The sequence below is a fragment of the Lygodium microphyllum genome, chromosome 21, assembly GCF_053477565.2.
Source record: "Lygodium microphyllum isolate KBCC chromosome 21, Lygodium_microphyllum_v1.1.10, whole genome shotgun sequence".
NCBI lineage: Eukaryota > Viridiplantae > Streptophyta > Polypodiopsida > Schizaeales > Lygodiaceae > Lygodium > Lygodium microphyllum.
In genome coordinates, this window is record NC_141155.1 from 24023909 (window position 1) to 24050578 (window position 26670).

The following is a 26670-nucleotide window of genomic DNA, read 5'->3' on the forward strand; positions in this document are numbered from 1 at the left end:
AAGAAGATTTGGGTGTATTTGCTGAAAAAGAAAAGTGCAGTGTTTGCTGTTTTTAAAACTTTTCATACATTTGTGACCACTCAAACAGATAGAAAGCTAAAATGCTTGAGAATTGATAAGGGGGGTGAGTTCACATCGACTGAATTCAAGTCCTTTTGTGACTTGCATGGTATTAAGAGGGAGCTTACAACCCCTTATAGCCCCTTACAGCCCCTCTTCAAATGGGGTGGTTGAAAGATATAAGAGGACTTTATGTAAAAGAGTGCGGTGCATGCTGTCCACTGCTAATCTTCCTCATGCATTTTGGGGAGAGGCACTCAAAACTGCGGTTCACATTTGCAACCGCTCTCCAAATAGGTCCTTACATAATGGCATCCCTGAGGAGGTTTGGTTTGGCAAATCGGCCTCATATGACTATTTACGCATATTTGACTGTGATGCTTTTGTGCATGTTAGGGATGAGCTGAGGAATAAACTTGACCCAAAATCCACCAAAGGCATTTTCATGGGCTACGGTGATGAGGGTGAATTTGGCTGTAGAGTGTGGTTACCTCTGTCCAAGAAAAGTATTCGCAGCCGTAATGCTGTTTTTAATGAGGCAAAATTGCTGAAAGGTTCTTTAGCCTCTAATAAAGATTTGAAAAAGGTGAAATTTCAGAGTTTGCAGCCACCCATTACTTCGGAAAATGAGCCTCAAGGTGCTGTACCACAGGCTGAAATTGATGATCAGCCGGTTATTTTTGAGCCAAATGATGTTGGACAGCAAATAGAAGCACAAGGAGGTCATGGAAAGCAAGATAGGCTTGCTGATTATGAAAATGCAGGTGCTGGAAATGAAAATGAAGGTGCTGTACAGCATGAACAGCATGCTGAAAATGGTTTACAGCAGCCTATAAATGTTGAAAATAATATACCTCCAAATGTAGACCCAATTCCTGAAAATGTTGATCATTGGGTACGTAGGTCTACATGCATAAGAAGGCAACCACATAGGTTTGACCCCTCCTTGCATTATGTGATGCTTACAGGTGAGAGTGAGCCTCTTACATACAAAGAGGCCATGTCATGCGAATTTAGCAGTAAGTTGGAGCTAGCTATGTAAGAAGAGATTAAATCTCTATATGCAAATGATACTTGGGATCTTGTGTCATTGCCAAAGGGAAGGAGCCACTTCCAAACAAATGGGTGTACAAAGGCAAGACAGTTGATGGGAAACCCAAGTACAAGGCACAGAAGGAAGGGATTGACTTCCAAGAGGTCTTCTCACCTGTTGTGAAGATGATCACTTTACGTGTGCTTTTTGCTCTTATTGCTGTTTTGGATTTAGAGCTGTATCAAATGGATGTAAAAACAACTTTCTTGCATGGTGACATTGATGAGGAAATCTACATGAAACAGCCCGAGGGCTTTGTAGTTTTTGGAAAAGAGCAAATGGTGTTTAAGCTAAAACACAGCCTGTATGGGCTGAAACAAGCACCACGGCAGTGGTACAAAAAGTTTGACATGTTTATGCTATCTCATGAGTTTACACGCAGCCATGCAGATCATTTCTTGTACATGAAAAAGGATACAGATGGTAGCCCCATCATACTTGTTTTATATGTGGATGATATGTTACTAGCTGGAAAAAGAAAGACTAGCTTGGATGCTCTTAAAAATCAGCTGAAATTGGCTTTCTCCATGAAAGATTTGGGAAATGCAGAGCATATTTTGGGCATGAGGATTCGTAGAGATAGAATGCAGAAATTGCTGTTTTTATTTCAAGAAAAGTACATTGGAAAGGTACTGAATAGATTTAACATGGCTGAAGCTAAGCGTTTTGGGGTACCCTTACCTCCTTATCTCAAGCTTAGCAAAGCCAACAATCCGAAAGATGACGTGGAAGCAAATGCTATGAAGAGAGTTCCTTATGCATCAGCTTGTGGCTCTCTTATTTATGCTATGGTTTCTACTCGTCCAGACATTGCCCAGGTAGTGGGAGTTGTTAGCAGGTTTATGTCAAATCTTGGCAAAACACATTGGGAGGCTGTCAAGTGTATTCTTCGTTACCTTAAGGGTACACAAAGAAAAAGTATTTGCTATGGGCAAGGTGCACTTAGTTTTCGGGTTATTGTGATGCAGACATGGTAGGTGACTTGGACACTCGTAGGTCCACCAGCGGGTATGTCTTTAGAGTTGCTGGTGGGGCTGTTTCTTGGTGTTGCAGGTTGCAGAATATTGTTGCACTGAGTATCACTGAAGTTGAATACATATCAGCTACTGAAGCTATTGTTGGTATACTCTTATCGTCTTGTACTTTCACTTTGCTCACACTCTCTCAAGCTATCACACTCACTCGTTTACTCCTGCTCGAGCTGCGTCCCTATCGCTTCCAACAGTTTCAGCATGGCTCTTTCTTTACACATCAGCATGTACGGCATGTACCTCAGCTCAAGAAGAGGTTGATTAGCATAGGGCAACTAGACGATGATGGTTTTTATACCACCTTTGGTAATGGAAAATGGAAGATCTGTAAGGGATCTAGGATTATTGCCAGAGGTTGCAAGAGTGATACTTTGTATCCACTTCATGTATCTAGTGTGCGTGACCATGTTGTTGCCGTGACCGAGCAGCCAAGTGTTTCTTTGTGGCATGGCCGGTTGGTGGGACACGAGTCAAACTGGAATGAAAGTACTTTGTCGTTTGGGTTACTTGCCTTGTCTTAGTTATGCTGATTTTGAGCATTGTGATCATTGTATTTATGGCAAACATATACAGACGTCTCATAAAAAGTCTCTTTCGCTGAACTCTTCTCCTCTAGAGATAGTACATTTAGATGTATGTCAGATGTCAGAATTATCTTTAAGGGGAAAGAAATATTTTGTTACCTTTGTCGACGATGCTACACGAAAGTTATGTGTTTATCCTATTTGTAGCAAGGATGAAGTGCGTTTGAAAAATTCTTGGCATTGGTTGAAAATCAAATTGATAAGACACTTAAGTGTCTTCGTTCTAACAGTGGTGGGGAATATGTGTCCAAGGCCTTTCAGACATTTTGTGACAGCAAAGGGATAAAGAGGGAGCTCACTGGCCCTCATAATCCACCCCAAAATGGAGTTGTAGAGCATATGAATCGGACCATACATGATAAGCTCCATACGATTTTCTCCCATGCTGCATTACCCCATGGTTTTTGGGCAGAGACTGTTATGATAGCCGTTCACTTACTTAATCGGTTATCAAATAGGTCTTTTGGGGGAAGGGGAGTTTCCCAAGACGAGTGGTCGAGCAAGCCACCTTCATATGCTCACTTGAAAGTGTTTGGCTGCGAGGCTTTTGTGCACATTCATAAAGAAAAACGCAGCAAACTTGAGCCAAAGTCTTGTAAATGTATTTTCCTAGGATATGGTGACGAGGGTGAAATGGGGTATAGATTATGGGATCTTGAGAAAATGAAAGTAGTACGCAGCAATGATGTTATCTTCGGGGAAGATTGCATGCATAAATAGGGGCCCGAAAAGACTAAGGAGGTCTGTAGGGTTGTATTCCAGGAATAAATACCTTTTGGACAGCAAAATGTGCCCGTTGTACAGCAGCAAATACCTGTTGTAAATGAACCTTCTAATGCAGAAAATGATGCTGGAATTGATCAGCCAGCTATGGCCCATGATAATGAGCCACTACACATGCAGGAACAGCAAGGATAACAAGCTATTAATGCTGATTTGCAGGCTGAAATGCCAGGAAAGCAAGCTGAAAATCCTTAACACCTAGCAAACAATGATCATTGGGTTAGGAGATTGTCTAGGGCTACTAGACAACCTGATAGATTCATTTCTGGTGCAAATTATATGGCCGATTATGTCATGTTAATAGACTGTGGTGAACCGTCTTGCTTCAAGGAAGCAATGGACAGACAGAACAACAAGAAACGATATAAAGCCATATTGTTAGAAATGGAATCTCTTGAGAAAAATGGCACTTGGGACTTGGTGCAGCTGTCTAAAGGACAAAAAACACTTCCATGCAAATGGGTTTACAGGATGAAGGTCACTTCTGGTTTCTCACCAAAGTACAAAGCAAGATTGGTTGCATAGGGGTACAAGCAGGAGCATGGAATTGACTTTGATGAGATTTTCTCTCTTGTATTCAAGATGACTACATTGAGAACCATTTTGGGCTTGGTTGCAGTTGAAGATATGGAACTCATACAGATGGATATAAAGACTGCATTTTTACATGGTGATTTACATGAAGACATATAAATGCAGCAACCTGAAGGGTTTGTGGAAAAAGGAAAAGAAAAGATGATATGTAAATTCAAAAGGAGTTTGTATGGGTTGAAATAAACACTAAGAGAATGGTATCATAAGTTTGATACATTTATGCAGTCTCAAGGTTTCTATAGAAGTCAAGTGGATCACTGCTTGTACACCAAGAAGGCAGTAGATGGCAGCCTGATTATCTTGGTCTTGTATGTAGATGACATGCTGATTGTTGGTAGGGATACTCATGCCTTGAACTCACTGAAGCAAAGTCTTCATGGCAGCTTTGACATGAAGAATCTTGGTGATACAAATCACATTCTTAGCATGCGAATACTGAGAGATAGGTTGACAGGCTTACTCTATCAATCTCAGCAGTATCTCCAAGGTTTTGTAGCGTTTCAATATGGAAGGGGGAAAAACAATTGGGGTTCCATTGTCTCCATATGTAAAACTCAGTGCAGAAGACAGCTCTACTTTTGATGATGAGAAGGCTGAAATGGCCAAGATACCATATGCTTCAGCTGTTGGCAGTTTGATATATGCTGTGATTGCTACACGTCCTGACATTGCCTTTGCAGTGGGAGTGGTTAGCAGATACATGGCAACCCCTCGCAAGAAGCATTGGGATGCAGTGAAAGGTATTATGAGATACCTCAAAGGCACAAAGGAGTTGTGCATCTGCTTTAGGAAGTAGAAGGCATTTGTTGTTAGCTTTACAGATGCAGACTATACTGGTCATGTAGATTGCAGAAAGTTCACTTTTGGGTATGTGTTTACTTTCACAGGAGGAGCAGTCTCTTGGATCTCGAGGCTGCAAAAGTGTGTTGCATTGTCTACTGAGTATGTGGCTGCCACTGAGGCATGCAAGGAGGCTTTATGGCTTTCACGTCTGGTGGAAGAGCTTGGCATCATAGAATTATCTGTTCTCCATTGTGATAGTCAGAGTGCTATCATGCTAGCACGGAATCCTATCTTTCATGCAAAAACGAAGCACATACAGGTAAAGTACCACTTCATTAGAGATGTACTTGACAGCAAGAGCATTGAGCTTATCAAAGTGCATACAGATGATAACCCTGCAGATCTTCTTACGAAGGGTCTTCTAGGAGAGCGGTTTACTCATTGTCGACAGATGATGGGAGTTGGATAGATATATGTATTTCGGCTTTGTACATACCTAGACTTATTTGATTCTTTTATCCTCTTAAGGCACATTGCCTTAGGTGGGAGGTTGTTGGGAATAAAGGCCTCGTGCCTTTAAATGTGCTTGGGTGTGAACACATCCTTACCACTTGTACGTACACATATATCTATCTAAAAACCTAAAGGTACACACTCGTCATTGTATCTACAAACATGCTCACTTTCTACTCTGCTCTCTTACTCTCTCTGTCTCTCCGCGCGCAATGAATACTTGCTGTCTCGATCTTCGTGCCTAACTCGTCTCTACAGAAATGGCATAAGAGAATGCTGTCAGAGATGGAATCTCTCATGAAAAATAGCACTTGGAATTTGGTGCATTTGCCTAAAGGGTAGAAAGTTCTACCATGCAAATGGGTTTACAAAATGAAAGTCACTTCTGGCTCTTTGCCAAAGTACAAGGCACGCTTGGTTGTTAAAGGGTACAAGTAAGAATATGGAATTGATATTGATGAAATCTTCTCCTGTAATCTAAATCATTACATTGGAAACCGTCTTGGGCTTAGTTGCATTTGAAGATATGGAGCTCATACAGATGGATGTAAAAACCACTTTCTTATATGGTGATCTGCATGAGGAGATCTATATGCAGCAGTCTGAGGGTTTTGCTGCAAAGGGGAAAGAGCACATGGTATGTAAATTCAACAAGCTTGAAACAAGCACCATGGGAATGGTATCATAAATTTGATACATTTATGCAATCTTAGGGATTTCATTGCTCTCAAATCGATCGCTACCTATACACCAAGAAGACAGTGGATGGCTACCTTATTCTCTTGGTTTTGTATGTGGATGATGTGTTGATTGCAGGTAGGGATGTTCATGCCTTAGACTCCTTGAAGTAGAGTTTACACAATAGCTTTGATATGAAGGATCTTGGCGAGGTCAATCACGTTCTTGGCATGCATATACTCAAGGACAGATGGAAGGGTCTTCTCTATCTGTCACAATAGGAGTATGTTACTAAGGCGTTGCAGCGTTTCAATATGGAGGGGGGAAAAGCCATTGTGTACCATTACCTCCACATGTGAAACTTAGTGCAGATGATAGCTCTACATCTGATGATGGAAAGGTTGAAATGGCCAAGATACCTTATGCTTCAGCTGTTGGTAGCTTGATGTATGCTATGGTTGCTTCATGTCCTCACATTGCATCTGCAGTGGGAGAGCAGGTATATGGCATATCTTGGCAAAAAGCATTGGGAAGTAGTGAAGAGTATCATGAGATACATTAAGGGCACAAAGGATTTGTGTGTTTGCTTTGGTAAGCAGAAGTCAAATGTTGTTGGCTTCATGGATGCAGATTATGCTGGTCATCTTGATTGTAGGAAGTCTACTTCAAGATATGTGTTCACGTTCATAGGTGGAGCAATCTCTTGGATATCCAGGCTGCAAAAGTGTGTTGCATTGTCCACTATAGAGGCTGAGTATGTGGCTGCCATTGAGGCATGCAAAGAGGCCTTATGGCTTTCACGTTTGGTGAGAGAGCTTGGTATTACAGAGGCTCATATCTCCCATTGTGACAGTTAGAGTGCTATTATGCTAGCACAGAATCCTGTCTTTCATGCAAAGACAAAGCACATATAGGTGAAGTATCATTTTATCAGGGATGTACTTGACAGCAAGAGCATTGAGCTTGTTAAGGTACATACAGGTGATAACCTTGCAGATCATCCATGAAGGGTCTTTCAGTAGAGTGGTTTGCTTATTACTACCAGATGATGGGGGTTGGATAGTATAAGTGTATTTCAGCTTTGTATATAGTAGAGTTAGCTGGTTCTTTCCTCTACCTTCAGGCCATAGTAACATGGAATGGTTGTCCTGAGGGCTCGGAACACGGGAATGCCGTCCTGAACGGATGGGCCGAATGGGGATGCCAAAATGGGATGTGGACATTCCATGTACCGTCCCTAACAGCCGTTCCCTACCTCGTCCCCTTGTCATGTCCCCTGTTAGGGGACGTTTTTAATAGGGTTTTTATTTTTTGGGGATGGAGTGGATGTCTTTTAGGGGGGTAGTTTTTTGTGGGTTTTTTTGTATGTTCTTTGGTAGTATACATTCATCCACACACACAATAACATGGGACCGGTTTTGGGGATAGGGATGTGATCATTGAAATAGGGATGGGAACAGGAATTATGAATTGCCATGAGAGGGGGCTCTAACATGGGGATGGGACTAGGACGGGAAGCTACAAAATGAGCAACCCCTATTACTATGCCCACGCATCCATCCACCACATCACATGCATACATTTTCAAATGCTATTTATGTATGGTGTTTCCTCTCGGATCCCACCCCCGTCCCCGTTTCTTGCTTTTAGCCGTCCCTCGTCCTTGACCTCCCCATTCCATGTTACTATGCTTCAGGCACATTGCCTTTAGATGGGAGGTTGTTGGGAATAACGGCTCACTATGCTTTTTATGGTGTTCGGGTGTGAACAGATCCTTACACTTGTACTTTATATATATTATAAAAAACCTAAAGTGATACATTTTGTCATTGTACCAAACTACTTTGTGTGTCGTGCTCTCACTTCTTCTGCTTACTCTCCCTACTCTAAACTCTGCACTCAATCAGATGTGTACTTTGCTTCGATCCTTGCACATCAGCCATCAGGCATTCCCCCTATCAACGCATGAAGAAGCATTTTAACACTATATGGTTTCCTCAAAGATTGGGCTCAAGTATGTATCTTAAAATTACATGGCAGCCACTAGGATGAGTAATATTATAAGAACGTCCACACTGCATGGGTTACGAATCCACTATCCTCATACCTAATGCAATATTTTGCAACTCAGATTATGAAATAAAAGACTATTGATGTTCTTATAGAAATCCGCCCCTTGCAAGCATTGAATATATTTCTTGTCCTCAAATATAACATATAGTCTGGCCAAACACCCTCAACCTTATAGCAATTCGCCACTTGCAAGTATCAAATACATTCATCGTCATCTTGCAATCCAAATATACGGTGGCCACCAGGGTGAATAATATTGGACCAGGTGGGTAGGTAAGTTATGATTTGGCTGGTTGTCATGTGTTCCGGATAGCATAAAGAAGAAGGTGCTTGAGACACTATGAGTTAAAATAGAGTCATGTGTGAGTCTCACATAAAGAGTGGCCTCCACAATCACTGCAGAATACACAGAGACGACTCAAAGACTCAAACAATGACAAAGAAAAATTCAAACCCTAAATGCAAAATGCAAATGCGAAACTCAAAACTCAAACATTAAGACAAACACAGAGAGAAGAGAATTTTGGACTGAATAAATGTTGTAAATGAATGTAAGAGTACGGAATGCCGTAGGGTAGAGCAATGAAATGTTAGAGAGCAATGTCCATCGGGGATGGATCCCATGTACTGTGACCACCAGTCGGAATGTTGAAGAGAGGAAGATTGTTAGACGCAGATCCGACCATATGTTGGAGATGCTGGTGACAGCTATGGAGGATGGAAGAGGAAGGTGACAACACCAGAAGGCTGCAAACGCAGTTGAGGAGGAGACGCCTAGATGAGGAGTGTTGCGAGCTGCCACATGGAGTGGTGAAGGCCAAATGCAAGTAGTAGAAGGTCGTTGGAAGCTGTGGGAGATCATTGCCAACTGTCGTGTAGTGGAGTGCCCAAATGCAAGTTGGAGGAGGCAGACTGTGTATTGGCGATGGTAGAATAGTCCAAATGCAGCAAGAAGAACGTAATTAATGACAAACGCAAATTTAGTGCGCGGTTCGAGAGAGTTTTCAGTGGTCCCCTAAAACCCTAATTTTTGGGGCACCCTTCAACATCTATAAATTGACAAACTACCCACCATTCAGCCTTATCATTATGTGCAGGTTTTCACTCTTGTGTGCAGATTTCAGCCATCAGCCTTCATCCACGTGGTGGTCCAGCCTTCGTGGCTGTTGCCACGAAAAGGGCTGTTTTAAAGATGCCAATGAGCTGTAAAGTGTGTTTTAGCTCAACAGGGTGGGCAGAGTTTTAGCCACTTATCCACATGGTGATAAGCAATTGACCAGTTTTTTAGGTACCTTTTGCAGGTTGGCTGATTTCTATTCTGCAAGCTATTTGTAGCACATGCTTCTACCCTCCTAAATCATTGCATGCAGCTGATTCCTGTTCTTCTACGGCTGTTGCAGTCACATCATCCAGCTATCATCGTCATCCCTCATCTCCCTGAGTTAGATTCTCATCATCTTCTGCCATCAGTCGAGTGCCCTTGTTGATGTGTTCTACAGACGTGCAGGGGGTGACAGCTCACATGCTTCTATTGAGTACATATCAGAGTGTTTCCCTTCCATTTCATCTGCGTTTCATCTTCTTTTCTCTTCTCTCTGTGCTACTTTGCTTCCATCGCTCACTCTCAGATAGCTTGTGCAGGGAATCTACTAGTAGCAGAAAAAGGATGGTAGGTGTAATAGGGCTGATTCAACATTGGAATCTATGCAAACTGAGAGGCCAAGTGAGGGATGAAATGGATGCAAGGTTGTGGGATGGAAATTCTTGCGTTTGAGGTTCCCTAGGTTGTTACACTCACCACTATGCATGAGAGGGATTCCTGGCATGGTGGCACCTAGAGTCAAGAGTCCCAACATTGGACAAAGAAGCCAAAGCCAAGAAACCCATATATGGGTCGAAACATACAACCATAAATCATGGAACATTTGGCTTTTGTGCAAGACATAACATGATGCTTATTCAGAATGTTTGTCATAGTTTGAAACAATTGTGTGCGCATAAATCAGGTTTGCACATGGGAAATTTCTTTAAAGGACTTGATGAAATGCAGTTATTATGACCCCCTAAACTTTAGCTTGCACGGACTGTTGACAGGCCATGCACCACAAACCAGGCATGTAGGCACGGTGCACTTCACAGCCTGACATGAAAATTCATGGACTGTGCCTAAGATGCCAATGTTCATGCAGTGATTCTGTGTTAATATCTATCCATATACATGTAGATCTGTTCTTGTGTTTAATGATTTACCTTAGGCATGTGGAATCTAGTTTTTAATATTTTTGTTGCTATAATACATATAGAGCTACTTCACATTTTACCTTATGCTGTCCCAGGTTATCGCTGACATTGATAGAGATGGTGTGGATGAGATGGTAGTTGCCACATCTTATTTTTTTGATCGTGAGTAAGCCACTGTGCCCCCCTGAATATGTTAGTTTTATGGTTCTATTTCTTCTTGCGTAGTTTGGTGCATGTCAAACAGAAATCAAATACAGCCAATAGGAAATCTGAACGTTGTATCTTCTATATTTGCATTTTTCTGGACCATGTCAAAGACAAGGGAAGATAGCTTATAAAGAGTTAATTGTTGCATCTTCTTTGATGACTTTACATGTTTTGTCAAATGCTGGCAATCCAGTATAAACACAGGCATTTAAATTGGAAACCCATGCACATACACTTCAAAACCTGATGTTGATTGAATAGTTGCTGAAATTGGGAATAATACTGGATGGCTTCAGGGCACTCTTAACAGTGCTGATTTCTCTTGTGACTGATGAATTTCTAGATTTGCTTAGCTGCTTGCAGTTTTCTGCTACATCAGCAACAGCACAAGTCCGTTAGGTTGACAAACAAGACCGAAACACACACAACAAACAATGCTTTGGATGTATGTTCTTGCATATAGATTATGGGCGTGGGTCCTATTGTTGTTGCTAATAAAATTTAGCCAAAGCTGTTTAAGAACAACTTTTGACTGTTTGGACACCTTATGGGCGTGGGCCCTATTGTTGTTACTAAGAAAATTTAGCCAAAGCTGTTTAAGAACAACTTTTGACTGTTTGGACACCTTATGACCATTTAATTTGTGACAATCTATTCGATGTGGTTCATCTTAGCCAAGAAAAGTTCGAAAGATACACACACACATATAGGACCACACCTCACCCACCCGCTTTTCCCTGAAAAATAAGGCTGTATTATTTAAAAGGGGTGTTGTGTGGTGAGAAATCTTGAGCCCCACACCAGCAGTAAGGTAACATCACTCTATAAGCCCCCACTACCTAAGTTGCAACATTACCAAAAAAAAGCAACAAACTACTTTATTTTAAAATGAAATGGATTAGATGCTCTAACCACATACAATTGAATGATTAAACTGAAGTTAACTAACACTACTTAAAAACTTGTGCCACTCGTTGAGCCTAAACAACACCTAATTTTAGACCTTGGGGGCAGTAGCTTGATCATGGACAGAGGTCCAACATGTGATATAAGGATTTTTGGTAGAGCCACTCCTTTCTCATCATTGGCCGGCACTGTTAGCAGATTTTACATATCATGACTTATAGCTGTGTTGAGAGGGGGGGACCATGCGCATTGCTAGTGACTTAGTGCTTGAGTTTTGTACTATCCTATGCCTTGGTATATGGATTCCATTTCCTGTGCAATATTCTTCTTGAGTTCTTTTGTTCTTTGCAGCATTCTTCTTTCTTCTTTGTGTTTGTGCAGTCTATTACAGCACTTGCTTCCATTGCTGGCCCCTATTTTGACATTGTATTGGGCGTCCATGTTAGCATTCATGGTGCTGTTTACTGCTGCAAGTTTGAGTCTTCTTTGTCCTGGTGCTGATCCTACCTGCGACTGACTGCTATGCACTGTTCCCAAGGCTGGGCGACTGCTATTCATGCTGAATGACCTCATTACAGACCTGGTATACCTGCATTTACCAGCCATGACCTTGTGTTTGCAGGCACCTGATTTCTTGCCCAAAACCTATGTTTCTAGCTTTTCTGCTATTGAGAGCTGAATGTGTTGCTTTTCCCACATGCTTATCTTGTAAGAGTGCACAACAAAAGAGAACCATGAACATGAGAGAGAGAGAGAGAGAGAGAGAGAGAGAGAGAGAGAGAGAGAGAGAGAGCACTGATTGAAGAAGAATGTTGAATATAAAGGAGTGGACTGATCGGTCCCTGCACGCAGCCTGAGGCATCAGTGAGGGCACTGGATCAGCCTGAAATGATGACAGCAGCACTGACGGTGAAGTGACGATGACGGTGACAGAATATCCAGCCTGCTGTCCATGCCGGAGATGGAGGAGACTGCAGCAACCAATGGAGCAGCTGCGGAGGAAGAGATCTGCCCCAACCACAGGCCAGCTATAAATAGCTGAAATCAGCCAAACTAGCGGACCAGCTGCTGGCCAACCTGTGCCATCCTGGCCGACTGCATTCAGCAGCACATAAAAAATGGGAAAAATTTCTGATGTGGTAGCTGATGCAGACACAAACTCTCAGGAATGCTGGATATTGTTTGATAGGGCAGCACAAGCTGGAAACTAATTGACAAACACTCCTAAACTGACCGAGCACATGATAGACATGTTAGAGCTCCTAATGTCCTTGTTTGACTCGGACTGAGGCTCACAGGTAGGAGATGATAGTGCATGACAAATATGATTTCTAAGAGCCCCTCTTAGATCCTGAATGTGGGGGAAGGCCAAAGAAGAGGCGGATTGGAGGGAGATAGGAAGAGTGCCAATGCTGAGGAAGTCCATTGCTACAGACTGTCGATGAAGAAGCTCCTCCCAATCTTGGGAATCTCCCTCTGAAACACGAGTGGCCGGGGAATCCAGAGCTGCATCATCGATATTGTCCCTCTGGATGAGGGGTACGAGGGAACTACCGGAGGAGAGGGTTAGGGATGGAAAGGAACTTGTGGAATAGATGGTGCACAAGCAGGAATGAGGGGAGCAATAGACAATTGCCTTCGAGGAGCTTGCATAAGAGAAGGGAAATGGAGTTTGTAGAGTTCGCTCTCTTGCCAACCTATTGAAGCTCGCTAAAACAACTCTTGAAGAAGAGTCTTGAATAAAGATAGCTTTCTTGGTAAAGGCAACCCGGGAATGGAGTCTAGTCAAGCGATAAACAAAGAGGAGTGGAAAGCCCAAGTTTGGACCGTGTAGGACTTTTGAAATGGAGCTAGAGAAATGGTCTAGCAATAACGGCGAAGTGCCAACACCACTAATAGGCACCAAACAAATGTCACCCACAGTGACAAGACCTTGAGATGGACGAAGATCCTGTTAAATATCTCCTCATGGAGTCATATGACTTGAAGCACCACTATCAATGAGCCAAGGGCTCTCTGAAGATGACTCAACTAGTGAAGAAGGCTCCTCCAACACATGGATATGAAGGAACACGGACTTATGGGTAATAGCTGATGTAGAGGTGGAGGAAGGCCTGAATTACATAGCTCCATCCTTCGCTCCTAGACAAAGTGAGGGTACGTCCCACACTTCTCCTTAGGATGTGTCCCCGTTCCAGAGTGTGGGCATTGAGGCTTCTTTAAATTTGTGTCAGAGCTTGAAGAATGCTCTTGTGTCTCCTTCTTGGGCTTGGCCTTTGTTTTCTCCTTCTTCTTTGTTCCCCCCTCCTGTACTTGCAGTAAAAGATTTTGCAAGTTCGACTTTGATGTAGACTGATTTGGTGAAATATGTAGAAGCAATGAAGCAATAGACAACTCCCCAAAGATTAGGCTTGCAGCTGCAAGCTGGAAACACAAGGTGCTGAAGGCTGGGTGATAGGCTGGCAGCTGACAGTAGCTGTGTACAAACCAGTGTATACAATAAACACGGACTGCACATTAGTCGCTTGATGTGTAGCAGCTTTGAACAGGCTGAAACTGGGCATGATCAGCAAACACAGCAGAGGATGGAGGTTGAATAAGGTGCATGGCTGAAGGACAACACCATGAATTGAGGTATATGCTAGATGAGGGATGTAGAGAGTAGGAATAGGGTGCCCACAGTCGGAGAAATTTGCAAAAAAAGATTAGCTCAAGTGGTTTGGCAGCCTCCTATTTAGAGATGTGGATCCTCCCAAAGTTTGGGTGTTTGCTTATGGGATAGAAAGTTTGGTAATTTTTGAGTTTTGGGGTTGTTTTAAAGAGGTAATTAAGGTTTAAATTTGTAACAAACGTTTTTAGCTTGACACCCCTATCAAGCCCAAGCTTGGAACGTAGGAGGGGCTGCCAAGCATAGTTCAGCCCATAATACCTCAAGATGTCCTATCCTAAAGTAGCTAGCGTATTGGGTGTTTCCGGCCATGATTTGTAGCTCTAAATTGACTCAAACATCAGCAACTACAAGCCCAAATGTCACACAAATGACCACGGTACACTGCAAGTACCAACCAGAAGTGAAAATCAAGAAATTGCAGAAATTTCAGATCTACAAATTGATTTCCAGAATTAGAGAATGTTTGCTATTGCACTCCACAATCAATTATAGCTAGATTTATAGGCCAATGCACCAATTGCACGGGAAATTCGCAAAATTATGCTGCAATTTTTGTTCCAAACGCATTCTCGTGCACAAATTTGGCGATTGCGGTCAGAAGCTCCAAATTGTCAAAGGCAAATCGGTGCAAATTGCATCAATACATGTATCGAAGTGCATAGACTCCAGAGGTTAAGTGCCAAAGAAAGCCTTGAAGGGGGTCTTATGAGGGACTGTTGGAGTTGGGCATTGGTTGAAGATGCATATAGAAGTGTTAACAGCCGCAATCCATAGATGCACAGGGAGGTTTGCTATGAACAACATAGAGCATGCCATATTCATCGTAGTTTGGTTCCTATGCTCTATGCCCTATTCATGTAACAACTTGAGAAATTGGTGGGAAACAAGCTCTACACCATTATCACTCCTCATTGTCCCTATAGGGACACCTATTTGATTTTTCACAAGGTGCATCCATGCAGAGAAATATATGGAGGCGTTAGATTTATTCTTTAGAAAAAGATCCACATATATCTTGAATGGTCATCCACAATAAGAAAGTACAATGTGCCATTAATGGCTATTGTGGATGATGGCCCACAAAGGTCAATGTGAATCAATCCAAGAGGTTTTTCAACTCGAGGTGAGACTTACTGAGGATATGATATGTGATGTTGTTTTCCCAACTAATAGGCTTTATAGATATCCTTGGATAGTTTTAGGCGTGGATGGCCTTCAACTAATAAACCCTATGAATGCCAACCTAGGAATTAGATGATTGGTTGCTTAATGGGGTTTCCTTATTTCCTTGAAGCATCTTTGGACACAGTACCATCTAGTTTTTATCTTCCTCTTCTCAGGTATAGCTTTGAAAACACTTGGGCCTTAATGTTTCTCCTCCTAAAAAGATGCACTATAGTAGCATAGTCTTTTGGTGATGCTTGATTTGAAGACTCAAATTCAACATTAGTTGCTATCTTAGTGGTCACTTCTTGAGAGGCCTAAGTTTTAGTATTAGTTGCTTCCTTAGAAGGCTTAGCTTAAACATTCATTCCTTCCCTAGAAGGCTCAACTTTCATATCAGTTGAAGGTTTTGCCGATTTGGAAGTGTAGACATTGCAGGTTGTTTGTGAGGCCATTCTCTAGAACCAAGACCATGGTGCTTGCTTCAGTCCATAAAGAGCTTTCCGCAAGTGAAAGGCCTTATCCTTCCGATCAATAGAAGAAAATCTGGGAGGGTGCTCCACATAGACTTCCTCCCCCAAATAACCGTTCAGAAAGGCACTTTTGACGTCTATCTGATAGATTAGCTTACTGTGGTGAGCAGTGAGCGCAACTAGCTGGCGAAATAAAGTCAACTAGGAGTAAAGGTCTCTTCATAGTTGATATCTTGCTTCTATCAAAACCCTTGCACCACAAGGCAAGCCTTGTATTTGTCCAAAGTCCCATCAACTTTTTGCTTAGTCCTAAAAATCCACTTTGTCTTGATAACTTTCTTGTGGCTCAAACAATCTGCCATGGTCTAAGTCTCATTTTGGTCAATACTCTCTAGCTCCTTTTCCATGGCCTCTTGCCATTGGGGGTGTTAAAGAGCCTCTTGCCAACTATCTGGCTTAGAATACGCTATATAATCAGCTAGAAACAATGTTGCAAAGGAAGCCTGAGATGCAAGCTGAGTAGATCTTCTAGGGCCCTCCAGAGTGGAATTTGGTGGAAGGATCTCACATGGTTTGCTGGTACCAGCGAGGTAACGGGTCTCGCGAAGGAGGCTTGGGGGGTGAAGACGCTGCGGCTGGGTTAGGAGCGGGTAGTAGACCTTGCTCAGAAGGCACTATCTCAGTAGGAAAAATTTGAGAAAAGGGCAGAGAATCTAGGACTACATCTCTCCTAACGATCACCTTGTTTGTCTAGGGATCAAATAGGCGATAGGGTTTTGCTTTGGAGGAGTATCCTACAAAAATGAAGAGATCAGCTTAGGGAGTGAGCTTGCCCATTTGTCACCAGGGGTGTGCATGTAAGCATGACTCCCAAAGATCCAAAGTGGGAATCTATAGGCCGAGAGCCAAAGAATGCCTCATACGGAGTGCTTTGAGCAGAAATTTGAAGTATTTGGGCAAGATCGTGATCTCCTATGTGAAGGCTTGAGCATTGGGTGCGTGCTGGTGAAGATCTTGGCTAGAGTGAATCTGACTTGATCTAGGCTCGTCGAGCAGATTGGTGGTGTTGTGCTTTTTGTGGATTCATGAGTGGATATGGTAGTATTGTTCAGATCTGGTGTTCTATTAGAGTAGGGCTTTCCAAACAGTTGTACCAACAATCAGGTAGTGATAAAGAAATACCACAAGGGGCGCTAGTCTTTGGGGCTAATCTTTTTGTGTCATGGTGTAGGAGCATTCTAGCTCCACTTTTTTATTTTACTGAATTTCAGTCTTTAAGATCAAGTACTTGCAAGTTAAAGTCTATTCAGTTCCAGACAGCCCCTGAGATGGTTTGGTACTATAACTCACCAGATTGGTTGTTTGCACAACTATTGTATTTGTGATGTACTTAAACACTCCACTTATAGTTCCTTGGACTTACGTATTTTTACCTCAAGGGGACTTCTGCAAGGTGTTATTAGTAGAAATTTATTTTCTCGAAAAAAGAAAGTCTGTTGCCCTTTGGTTTTTGGAAGGCTGGTTTCAGTGACTTGAGATCAACCTTAATTCCTTTCTATATTGATGATTCTGTAATTAATAGACATGTCAATCATGTGATGCTCCTCGTATGTTGAGATCTTTGACCTTGCTGGAGTTGCTTGTCACCTTTTTGAAGCTTATTTCAAACTTTAGATTACTTGAAAATTCCTCCCTCCTGATTAGTTTGGACTAGCTTGAGTACAGAGCTAATATTAACAAAAATGTTTTTGCTATGCTTGGGCAGAATGAACAGGACTTAAAGCAACAAATTTCTTGCTAACATTTGGTTCTGTTATATCTGTTTCCGATGGTAAATACAGGTACTATGATAAACCTGAAAATGCACAAGAGTTAGCAGGCATTGACATATCGAAATACGTTGCTGGAGCTGTTGTTGTTTTTAATCTGGACACAAAACAAGTCAAATGGAAGAAGCTTCTTGATCTCAGTACAGATGATGGACAATATCGCGCATATATCTACTCATCTCCAACACTCGTAGACTTAGATAATGATGGATTCTTGGACATTTTGATTGGTACATCATTTGGTTTCTTCTATGCACTTGATCATCGTGGTAAGCACTTGTTTATTCATGGAAGATTACTTTCCATACATATAAGTACAAACCAACTTAGGTTTCAATGGTTTAATATTCAATGACTCTGTACAATTCTGTTTTGTAGGTGAATTTCGTGAGAACTTCCCGCTGTTGATGGGTGAAATCCAAGGCCAGATTCTAGCTGCTGATGTAAATGATGATGGAAAGATTGAGTTGGTGACAACTGACACCCGTGGAAATGTAGCTGCATGGACAAGCCAGGGAAAAGAAATCTGGGAAGTGCACTTGAAAAGTCTTATTGCTCAGGTACTCGGAAAGTGTCTTTATTTCCACAGGAGATTCTGTAGTCATTTTGGTCTTGGCACATGTATGGTCAGTTGGATTTGTTTCAAAAACTCACCACGGTCATGCAGTGGTTGCCTGATAGTGACCTTTAAAAAATTGTTTCAATCTGCTTGTTCAAGTCTCACAGACTGATTTGTGATTAGAAACATACTCTTCTTTTTGTTTGAAGAAAGAAAATATTATCTTAATTCATCAAAACCAGAAAAATGAAGTACAACAGCAGTTGTAAGATGGCGGCTAAATAATAAAAACCTTTTTTCAGAGAGTAGATTGGCATCATTTGCTTTTAGTCATTACCAACATTAGGTGTATCTTGAGGTTGTGGTGGCTCTTCTTCTGGAACCTCATGCTGTCCCCACGATCTAGAAGATGACTTTGTTCTTGCCCTTGCTGACCTTCGGAGGAGCATTCATGAATAGCACAACTTGAGGATTTTTTGTCCATTCTGCAAAGATATCAGCTGCTGTCCTCAATTGTGCCTTCAATTGATCGTTATTCTCTTCTTCTTGCTGGTCATCAGCATTTTGAGGCCTTGAGGGACTTGCTTCTTGTCAAAACTAACAATCTCAGCATGTTGCCCATGTTGTGAACCCATTCCAAGATTAGGCATTGTATTTCCCCCAATACTTTTTGAATCTTTAGACTGTGAAGTATCATCATGACTTGAACCCATCTCACTTGAGTTTTGATGACTTGCTTGCTGAGATGCACTCAGCTGATCACAAATTCAGCAATGAGCAAATTCATTGGCTTGCACACAAGTGCCTCAGGCCCATGGCACTTAGGTTGTCACTATGACTTAATTCACTTCCACTTCACATGTGCACCTCACATGTGCACAACTTAATAATGCCAAAGCTAAGCATTAAAAATATGTCCTCGTGATAGAGAAGGAGACTAAATGAAAGGTAGGAGAAAGAAGGAATGAACTAATTGATGGCTAAATGATACAAGACTACAAAGCAAAGAGATGGCAACTTCATGCCATCAAAGGATTTAGTGACATGATGGAGGGCATTTAGGATGTGGTACCTCAACTACAAAAATAACAGATTTCCTGAACTCCCTAAAAAATATAGATTCCTAGATATCTACTCTTAGAATCCAAGTTGCTTCATAAAGGATGTATCAGAGTGTCATGCTTAGATTGTAGTAGGGAATCATTTTCTAGAAAAAAAAAGATGAGCCTGTGAGCTATTTGAATAATGTATTTCTTCCCATTTGATTACCTTGTACATTCGTTGATTGATACTTTATCAATCAGAGAAATAATGGAACCTTATTTTCCCTTGGAACCTCTGAAATTGCATTTTAACTTTAGCAATGGGAAAAGAGTTTTAATTAAAATTGTTTCAATAAATTAAGTGAAAAATACTTTGAGTATCAAACTCTAATATTAACGCTATATAAATTTTGTAAAGTTTAACTTGGGAATTGTTGAAAATTTCCCAAAATTTCTCATCCACAATAATTCCCAATGAAGTTCAAGAGAAAAGGAATCTTTTGAAGCAAGTCAGGCCTTTGGAATTTGAAGGGAAAGGTGAGAATGTGGAAGCCAATGCAAAAATTTGGATCGAATCCATGGAAGGTTATTTGCCTACTGCTAGAATTGTCATGGCCAACCAAGCCATGATAGCCAAAGCTAAAATTAATTGGCGAAGGTCAACTCTAGTGGAAGTAGTGGTGCCGAGATCAAGGTGTCCCTGAAAATACCATTACTTGGAATTTGCTGAAAGAATATATAAGAGGAAGATATTTACCTCCAGCTTATCACACCCAGAAAATGAATGAGTTTTTTAATTTGAAGCACATGGGATGGTAGAGATCTTGTCCTTTGTGTTAGATGTGGAGAGCTAGAGGAGTCATAAGACATTGTATCTGGGATTGCCATGGGGTGCAAGGGGCATGGAGGAGAGCCCTTAGGATGGTGTGCCATGGCACAACAAAGTCTATGATTCAGACATGAACAACAGTTGTGTGGGCATTTTTCATATTTTGTGTGGGCTCAGAGGCAGTTTCACAGATGGGAGTTCATAGTTAGCCTCATTGCTTGGTATATTTGGACCATGAGAATTAGCTATGCTTCAGAGACTCTCTCTAGGATTTGGACAGAAATTGTCTATTCTTTCCACAAGAGATGGGAGAGGCACATGGGAATTTAGAGACCGAGGAGGAGAGATGCTTTTCTCAGGACCTGGGATTTTGGTAATTTCTTTCATTGTTGGCCACACATGGTTCAGCACTATAGACCTCCTGATTGTTTATTGACTCTGGCTTTACAATGGACTTACCCTATGTTGTATACCTTTTCTTTTTTAGAGAGCACTTTATGTATTTCGCCTTGGGTTCTTTGTCATGAGCGCATTTATTAAGAGAATCATCATTTTTCTTGGAAAAAAACCTTAATCAGAACAGCAATTTTGCAAAAATGAAACTGATTGTTTGTCTTAGTCCACCCTATTGCTCAATCTTTGAAAGACTCACCTCTCATGGAGTTTGGCAGGAAGCTTGTTTTAGACCACAATACTGCTTGATTTTCAGAGAGAGATCTCTCATGGAGTTTGATGGGAAGTTTTTGCCCACTATACTGCTTACATACTGCCTTTAGTGGTAAGTGCTGTTTCTTTTGGCCTTGTTGTTTTCTTTTTGTTTTTTGGGTTTTATCAACTTTAATGGGCTCCCACCAGTAAGATAAAGCATTACAAGAGAAGAAGAGAGTGCATCTGTCTTCTGGTGCAGTATTGGCACCTGACATCTGGTCTGTTGCTATTTCTTCGTAAACTTTCTTCTTTTTCAGGTCATGGTGTTTTCATTAATGAATAGGTTCCCCTAGCCTACACTTGCAAGTTGTTGCTGGGATTTCAATTTTTGTACTAGAAGAGCTGAATGGCATGTGTGAATGATTGTATTATACAGGACTTCAGTGTTTTTATATGGGATTTCATTATGTAGCAGGTTTTTTATTAGATTCATTTCGATTACCTTATTTGAGATCGTGAAATGGTGTTAAACCATCAACCTAGTTAAGATTGTGATGGGTTGCTGCAAGTTTAATGCGATGAAAAGTCAGCTCTTCCATAGCAGATGTTGGATTGCAGCTACCTACGATGTTTTTTGGAATATTTGGAATTCAACTATTTATATTGTCTTTTGTTCAGAATCATGGACTGACTGGTAGTGCCTGTCTGGTACTGACCACTCCTGCTAATTCTGCTAGGGCCCCACTGTAGGAGATGTTGATGGTGATGGAAAGACAGATATAGTGATTCCAACTGTGTCTGGAAACATCTATGTCTTGAAAGGTGCAGATGGATCCCATGTGCGGCCTTATCCTTACCGTACTCATGGCCGTGTGATGGCTCCTGTTCTTCTAGTTGACCTTAATAAGCCGGGTACAGAAAAGAAAGGTCTGACACTAGTAGTCACTTCATTTGATGGGTACCTATACCTTATTGATGGGCCAACAGCTTGTGCTGATGCAATCGATGTTGGCGAAACATCGTAAGTTAACAACTTCATGATGTGTTCACGCATCCAGAGTGTAAATTTTCTCTGTTGCTCATTATTCAGAAAGAATAGGCCTCTTCTCTGTTGCTCAGTATTCAGAAAGAATAGACTATTAGCCTTCATTATGGAAAGGTCAGATAATTTCAGATGCCTTACATGTTACCGTTTGTTTTTCAGATACAGCATGGTTTTAGCTGATAATGTTGATGGTGGTGACGATCTTGAGTTGATTGTTTCAACCATGAATGGCAATGTATTCTGCTTTTCAACTCCGTCTCCTTATCATCCTCTCAAGGTATGATCTCTACAATAAAGGACCTGACTTTATTCTAGGAATGGGCACTCACTTCATGTCAAGTAACCTGCATCTTTGATCAGCAGTTACTAGGTTGCATCTTGAATGATTACTTAATTTGCTATTGGGATTTTTAAAATGATACCATAGATGCTGCCCATTTACTCGCATCATCCATCTGCTGGTTGATTATGATGCGTGTTTGTGTAATTTTAACCAACTAATGTTGTAATGGCTTTTTATTTTTCCCTCCTTTGTGGGCACTCGTCTGTGCTTTTCTTTTGTTCAGAGAAAAGAATGATTCTATTCATAAAGAAATCCCCTTGGGACAAAGTATCCCAAGGCACTTGTCTGTGCTCGCTTGAAGCATTGTGCAGTAACAGGGAATCCTTGTTTGATTGTATCTAGCTTTTATTCTGAGTCCTGACGGTCACATCTGCATGGATGCAGTCATGGTCTGCACAAAACCAAGGGAGAAATGTTCTTTCCTCTCGCCAAAGGCGAGAAGGAATTTATGTATTGCCAGCATCAAGAGCATTCCGTGATGAGGCAGGTGAAAACTTCTGGGTACAGTTCAACATTGTAGATGGGCATCGCTTACCATCCGGCACTCAAGCTCCTTATAATGTGACGGTGAGTAATTTAGCTTTCAAGTTATTGTCTTTATATTGTAATCTTCAAAGATTTTGCATGATCATCAGCAGCGAAAATTTTCGTAATTCTCTATTTATGACAAGTGCATGCCTTCCCTGTCATTTGAGAAGAAAAGTATAAATAACCATTATGTTCAGGATCCTCTAATCAAAGCTCTGATGGAAAAGGAAAAGTAGTCAGCTTGATGTATGAAACTGTCATTTTAGTTTACCATGTTGCAAATTGTGTTTCACTTTTCAGGCTTTCCTTTCTTTTTTGGACCATGCCAAATGTGGAGTTTATTATCTGTAGCTTTAAGGCTAAGGAGGATTTGGTTTGAGCCGTTCACAAGTGAGGCATTTGTACTTTCTTAATTCTATCAGAGATCTGCTGAGATCCCTGCCTCTGCTAAATGTTCTTGATAGTAGGAGGGCTTTTTTCTGGATGCCGTTGTACTGTGATATAAGAGGGCGGTTTTTGAGTCTCTTGATATGGATCTGGGTCATTTTTGAGATCACATATGCCTTTGACAAGAAATGCCTAGGGCTTTTCCTCTTAGAGATTTCACATACATGGGGAACTTCTACCTAAAGCTGAGATGATGAGATCCTCAGCATCACTTGCCAGACGCCAAACATAGAGAGGTCTTACCAATTTCTTACATTCTAGGGCCAAAACCATCCATGTTACTAGGATCACAGGCTGGTCTGGATCCTGTACAGTTTTTTTTTTTGTTTTGGGTTTGGCGGGGGGGGGGGGGGGGGGGGGGGGGGGTGGGGGTTTGTTGACCAATGTTCCAAAATGAATCTGTTTTGGGGTGCACCCCAAATTGGCAGGAACCCCTTGTTGCATACTAGACAAGGGGACAAACAGGGGATGGCTGTTGGTTGTTTACATGAGCTTCTCTCTTGTTACACATGCACACATTCATAGTACATACAGTCACATTCACACATACACTCATACTCACAAAGTGATTGATACACACAAGCTCATACTCTTTCGCTCACACATACTGTTAGGTTAGGATTCAACAGCATGTGCCCACTCACTCATACTCTTAGTGAACAACTGAACAACAAGAGAGAAGAGAGTTGTTGGAAGGTCACATCAACTATGTGAAAATGATAATGAAAGTACAATCCCTAAGGTACTAAAGTACCACACCCATTGATGGGTGTTCACTCGAGGTCAAAACCCCTCTCCAGCTAGAAGGTAAAAAGTGCATGGGTATAAGGGAGCATTCACACTAGAGCTATGGGGGAACATGATAAGTGTAACAAACTCCCCTTGAGTTAATGATGTGAACGTACATACGGAATCGACAAATCAATCCCCAAATGTTAGTAAGCCTAAAGCCTTGCGAAAGGCCTCCAACTTCTCTCTAGACAAAGCTTTTGTAAACACATTTGTGAAGTTGTCCTGCGTAGGGACATAAACCAAGTCAATCTCCCTTGGGTGGAGCCTCTCTTTGACATAATGATAATGCACCTCAATGTGCTTAGCAATACTTGAGGACAAAGGGGTGCAAAGGGTGGGCTGTGAGTGACAAGAGACAGGACATGCAGCTGATAGCAAAGAAGATGCTATCAGTGGGAGTGGAAGTGGACAATCTGGTGCAGTGATTCCCAATGCAGCCAGTATAGTTGACTAGAGGCAAGAACGATGAGAGGAATAAATAGTAGAAAATTGCATGATCAGGAGTGCACATGCTGATAGGAGAGGGGAAACACAAGGCAGCACAAGCAAGTGATGAGATATGAGAGGCGGTTGACAAAAACACAGGAAACTATTTTCCTAGAGATTTTAGCTTGACAATTGGTCGACTTATTTCAAGCTTTGTGCTAGTTGTCTATGACTAACATCCTCTTTAACTAATAGATCAGCCACATCTAGATTTGTGTCTCCTTTGCTTTTGGTTGTACGTAATGAGGCAATCCCACATATTGAGCCTTTTTTCTCAAGCAAGTGCTATAATATGGTGTTTGTATAAATAAGAACTATTTTGTTTTGATAGATTTGTTTTCAAGTCTGAAGTGCCTTACTGTTGTTAGTTATGGAGTTTTGCATTGCAAAAATCATTTGATTGAAGTGTGGCTAGAAATATATTCAAAGATCTTGAAGCAGGGTACAACAAGAGTGATCTGCCTATTTGGTTAGGATAATAGTGTTTGAAATCTGTGATCACTCTCTGAAAATCGTTTTACCATAATATCATCAATTAGCTTTCTGTTCTTCTGACTGCCTGATTGGACTGGATCTGCCTGATTGGACTGGATCTACAGGTAACACTCCTACTCCCTCATAATTACATGGGACAAAAGCGGATAACAGAGTCCCAAATTATTGATCAACCTGGAAGACACCAGTTCAAGATGCCATGTGTTTCAGTACGATCCTCTGGTACTGTTGTTCTTGAAATGGTTGATAAAAATGGGTTGTACTTTAGTGATGAATATTCCCTTACTTTCCATATGCATTATTACCGCTTGTTGAAGTGGATGGTCATTCTTCCAATGTTGGGGATGTTCTGTATACTTTGGTGGCTTCTTCCTAGAGATGGAAGTGCTCTTCCCTCTTTCTCTAGAGACAGATGAATGTAAAGAAACTCCAGAGTTCCTAAGTGTAGAGGATTATGAAAGGCTCATAGAAGTCCTGAAATAGGCTGAAAATTTTGTGTTACCATTAGGATCTTGAGGTATACCTCAAGATATATCAGTTTGAAGCCAAAAGATGCAAGCATATTGTATTGAAGAATCTCAATGTCATCATAACAAGATATGAATTGAATTCTGATGATTTCTTGTAGAAATCTAGAAATCTCTCTCTCTCTCTCTCTCTCTCTCTGTGCGCAAAAATTTGTAATATTTTCTGATGATAACTGATGAGAACTATCTTTTGGCGCAAGACCTGTTATCATGTACAACCAAAGCTAAGAAAGAATATGACAAACATATTATCAAGATGTACAAAGAAAGGTGGCTATTAGTTGAGCATTATAGGTGAGTCAAATAGATTTGAAACATTGGACATAGTCACATAACAATGCCATTTGAAGATTTGAAATAAGAATTCAAAGTGAATTACTCTAAAAACCTTTGCAAGCATAAATTTGCAAGATCCACATGGCGATGACCATCTCCAAGATGGGTACATATTTTGCAAACATGCATGCCGTGCAAAGAATATTTTGTTACATGTGAAAATGTGTATATTAGATTAAAAAGTAATATTTGCATCCATTGATTGGGCCTTGGCTAGTTCAAAAGGACCTTGACTTAGGCGGCTCTTTTTTGTGGGTTTTACCCATCATTAAGCAAATGCTCCAAAAATTTGATACTTTAGACTTGATTCCGAACTAACATCTTGCATATCTCCTTGAAAAAGATGCTTGTTTCTTGTGTCCTAGGTTTCTTGAGGTGTATGCATGCATGCATATTGGATTCATTCATAGCTCTGAAGCCAATGTGAAGTAGGATATTCTTCTAGGCCCCTTGTTGTAATGCCACCATCTCTCTAGGAGGAGATAAAGTTGAGGGTGATTCCGTTAGCTTTGATTCTAAAGATATCTTGAGAGATAAAACCCTCATTTTCACACCCTTTCTAGTTCCTAGTGAATACAAGTTCAATATCATTATTCATTATGGGCATAGCTATAACCAATAGGTTTTTAACAATTGTGTTTTGAGAGCATCTGCTTTAGTATCATCTGTATTAATTGAAGCCCTCCATCTTTCTAGTCATTCTTGAGATCCCTCCATCTTTCTAGTCATTCTTGAGATATTCCACACTAATAGATGTCAAGTGTTTTTCCCATACTTTCATTAGAGAAATATAGCTATGCATGAATGTGAACTCTTTTTGACTTTTTATTCCATGCCATGATTGGTAAGTAAAACTTGACAATTGGATATATAAACTTCACAAATATCTACTAGGTCCCTCTTGATCAA

The 26670-nt window shown here is 41.1% G+C and overlaps 1 protein-coding gene across 1 annotated transcript in view; it reads left to right on the forward strand.

The window, feature by feature from the left end:
• DEX1 (defective in exine formation protein (DEX1)) overlaps positions 1-25529 on the forward strand; it is a 122852-nt gene extending 97323 nt beyond the window's left edge. Inside the window, exons 7-13 of the mRNA XM_087661223.1 lie at positions 10529-10599; positions 17696-17952; positions 18062-18243; positions 21500-21783; positions 21967-22084; positions 22535-22717; positions 25003-25529. Coding sequence (XP_087517349.1) covers positions 10529-10599; positions 17696-17952; positions 18062-18243; positions 21500-21783; positions 21967-22084; positions 22535-22717; positions 25003-25314 — 1407 coding nt within the window. The 3' untranslated portion in view covers positions 25315-25529. The remainder of the gene's footprint in view (positions 1-10528; positions 10600-17695; positions 17953-18061; positions 18244-21499; positions 21784-21966; positions 22085-22534; positions 22718-25002) is intronic.
• Positions 25530-26670: the final 1141 nt, after the last annotated feature.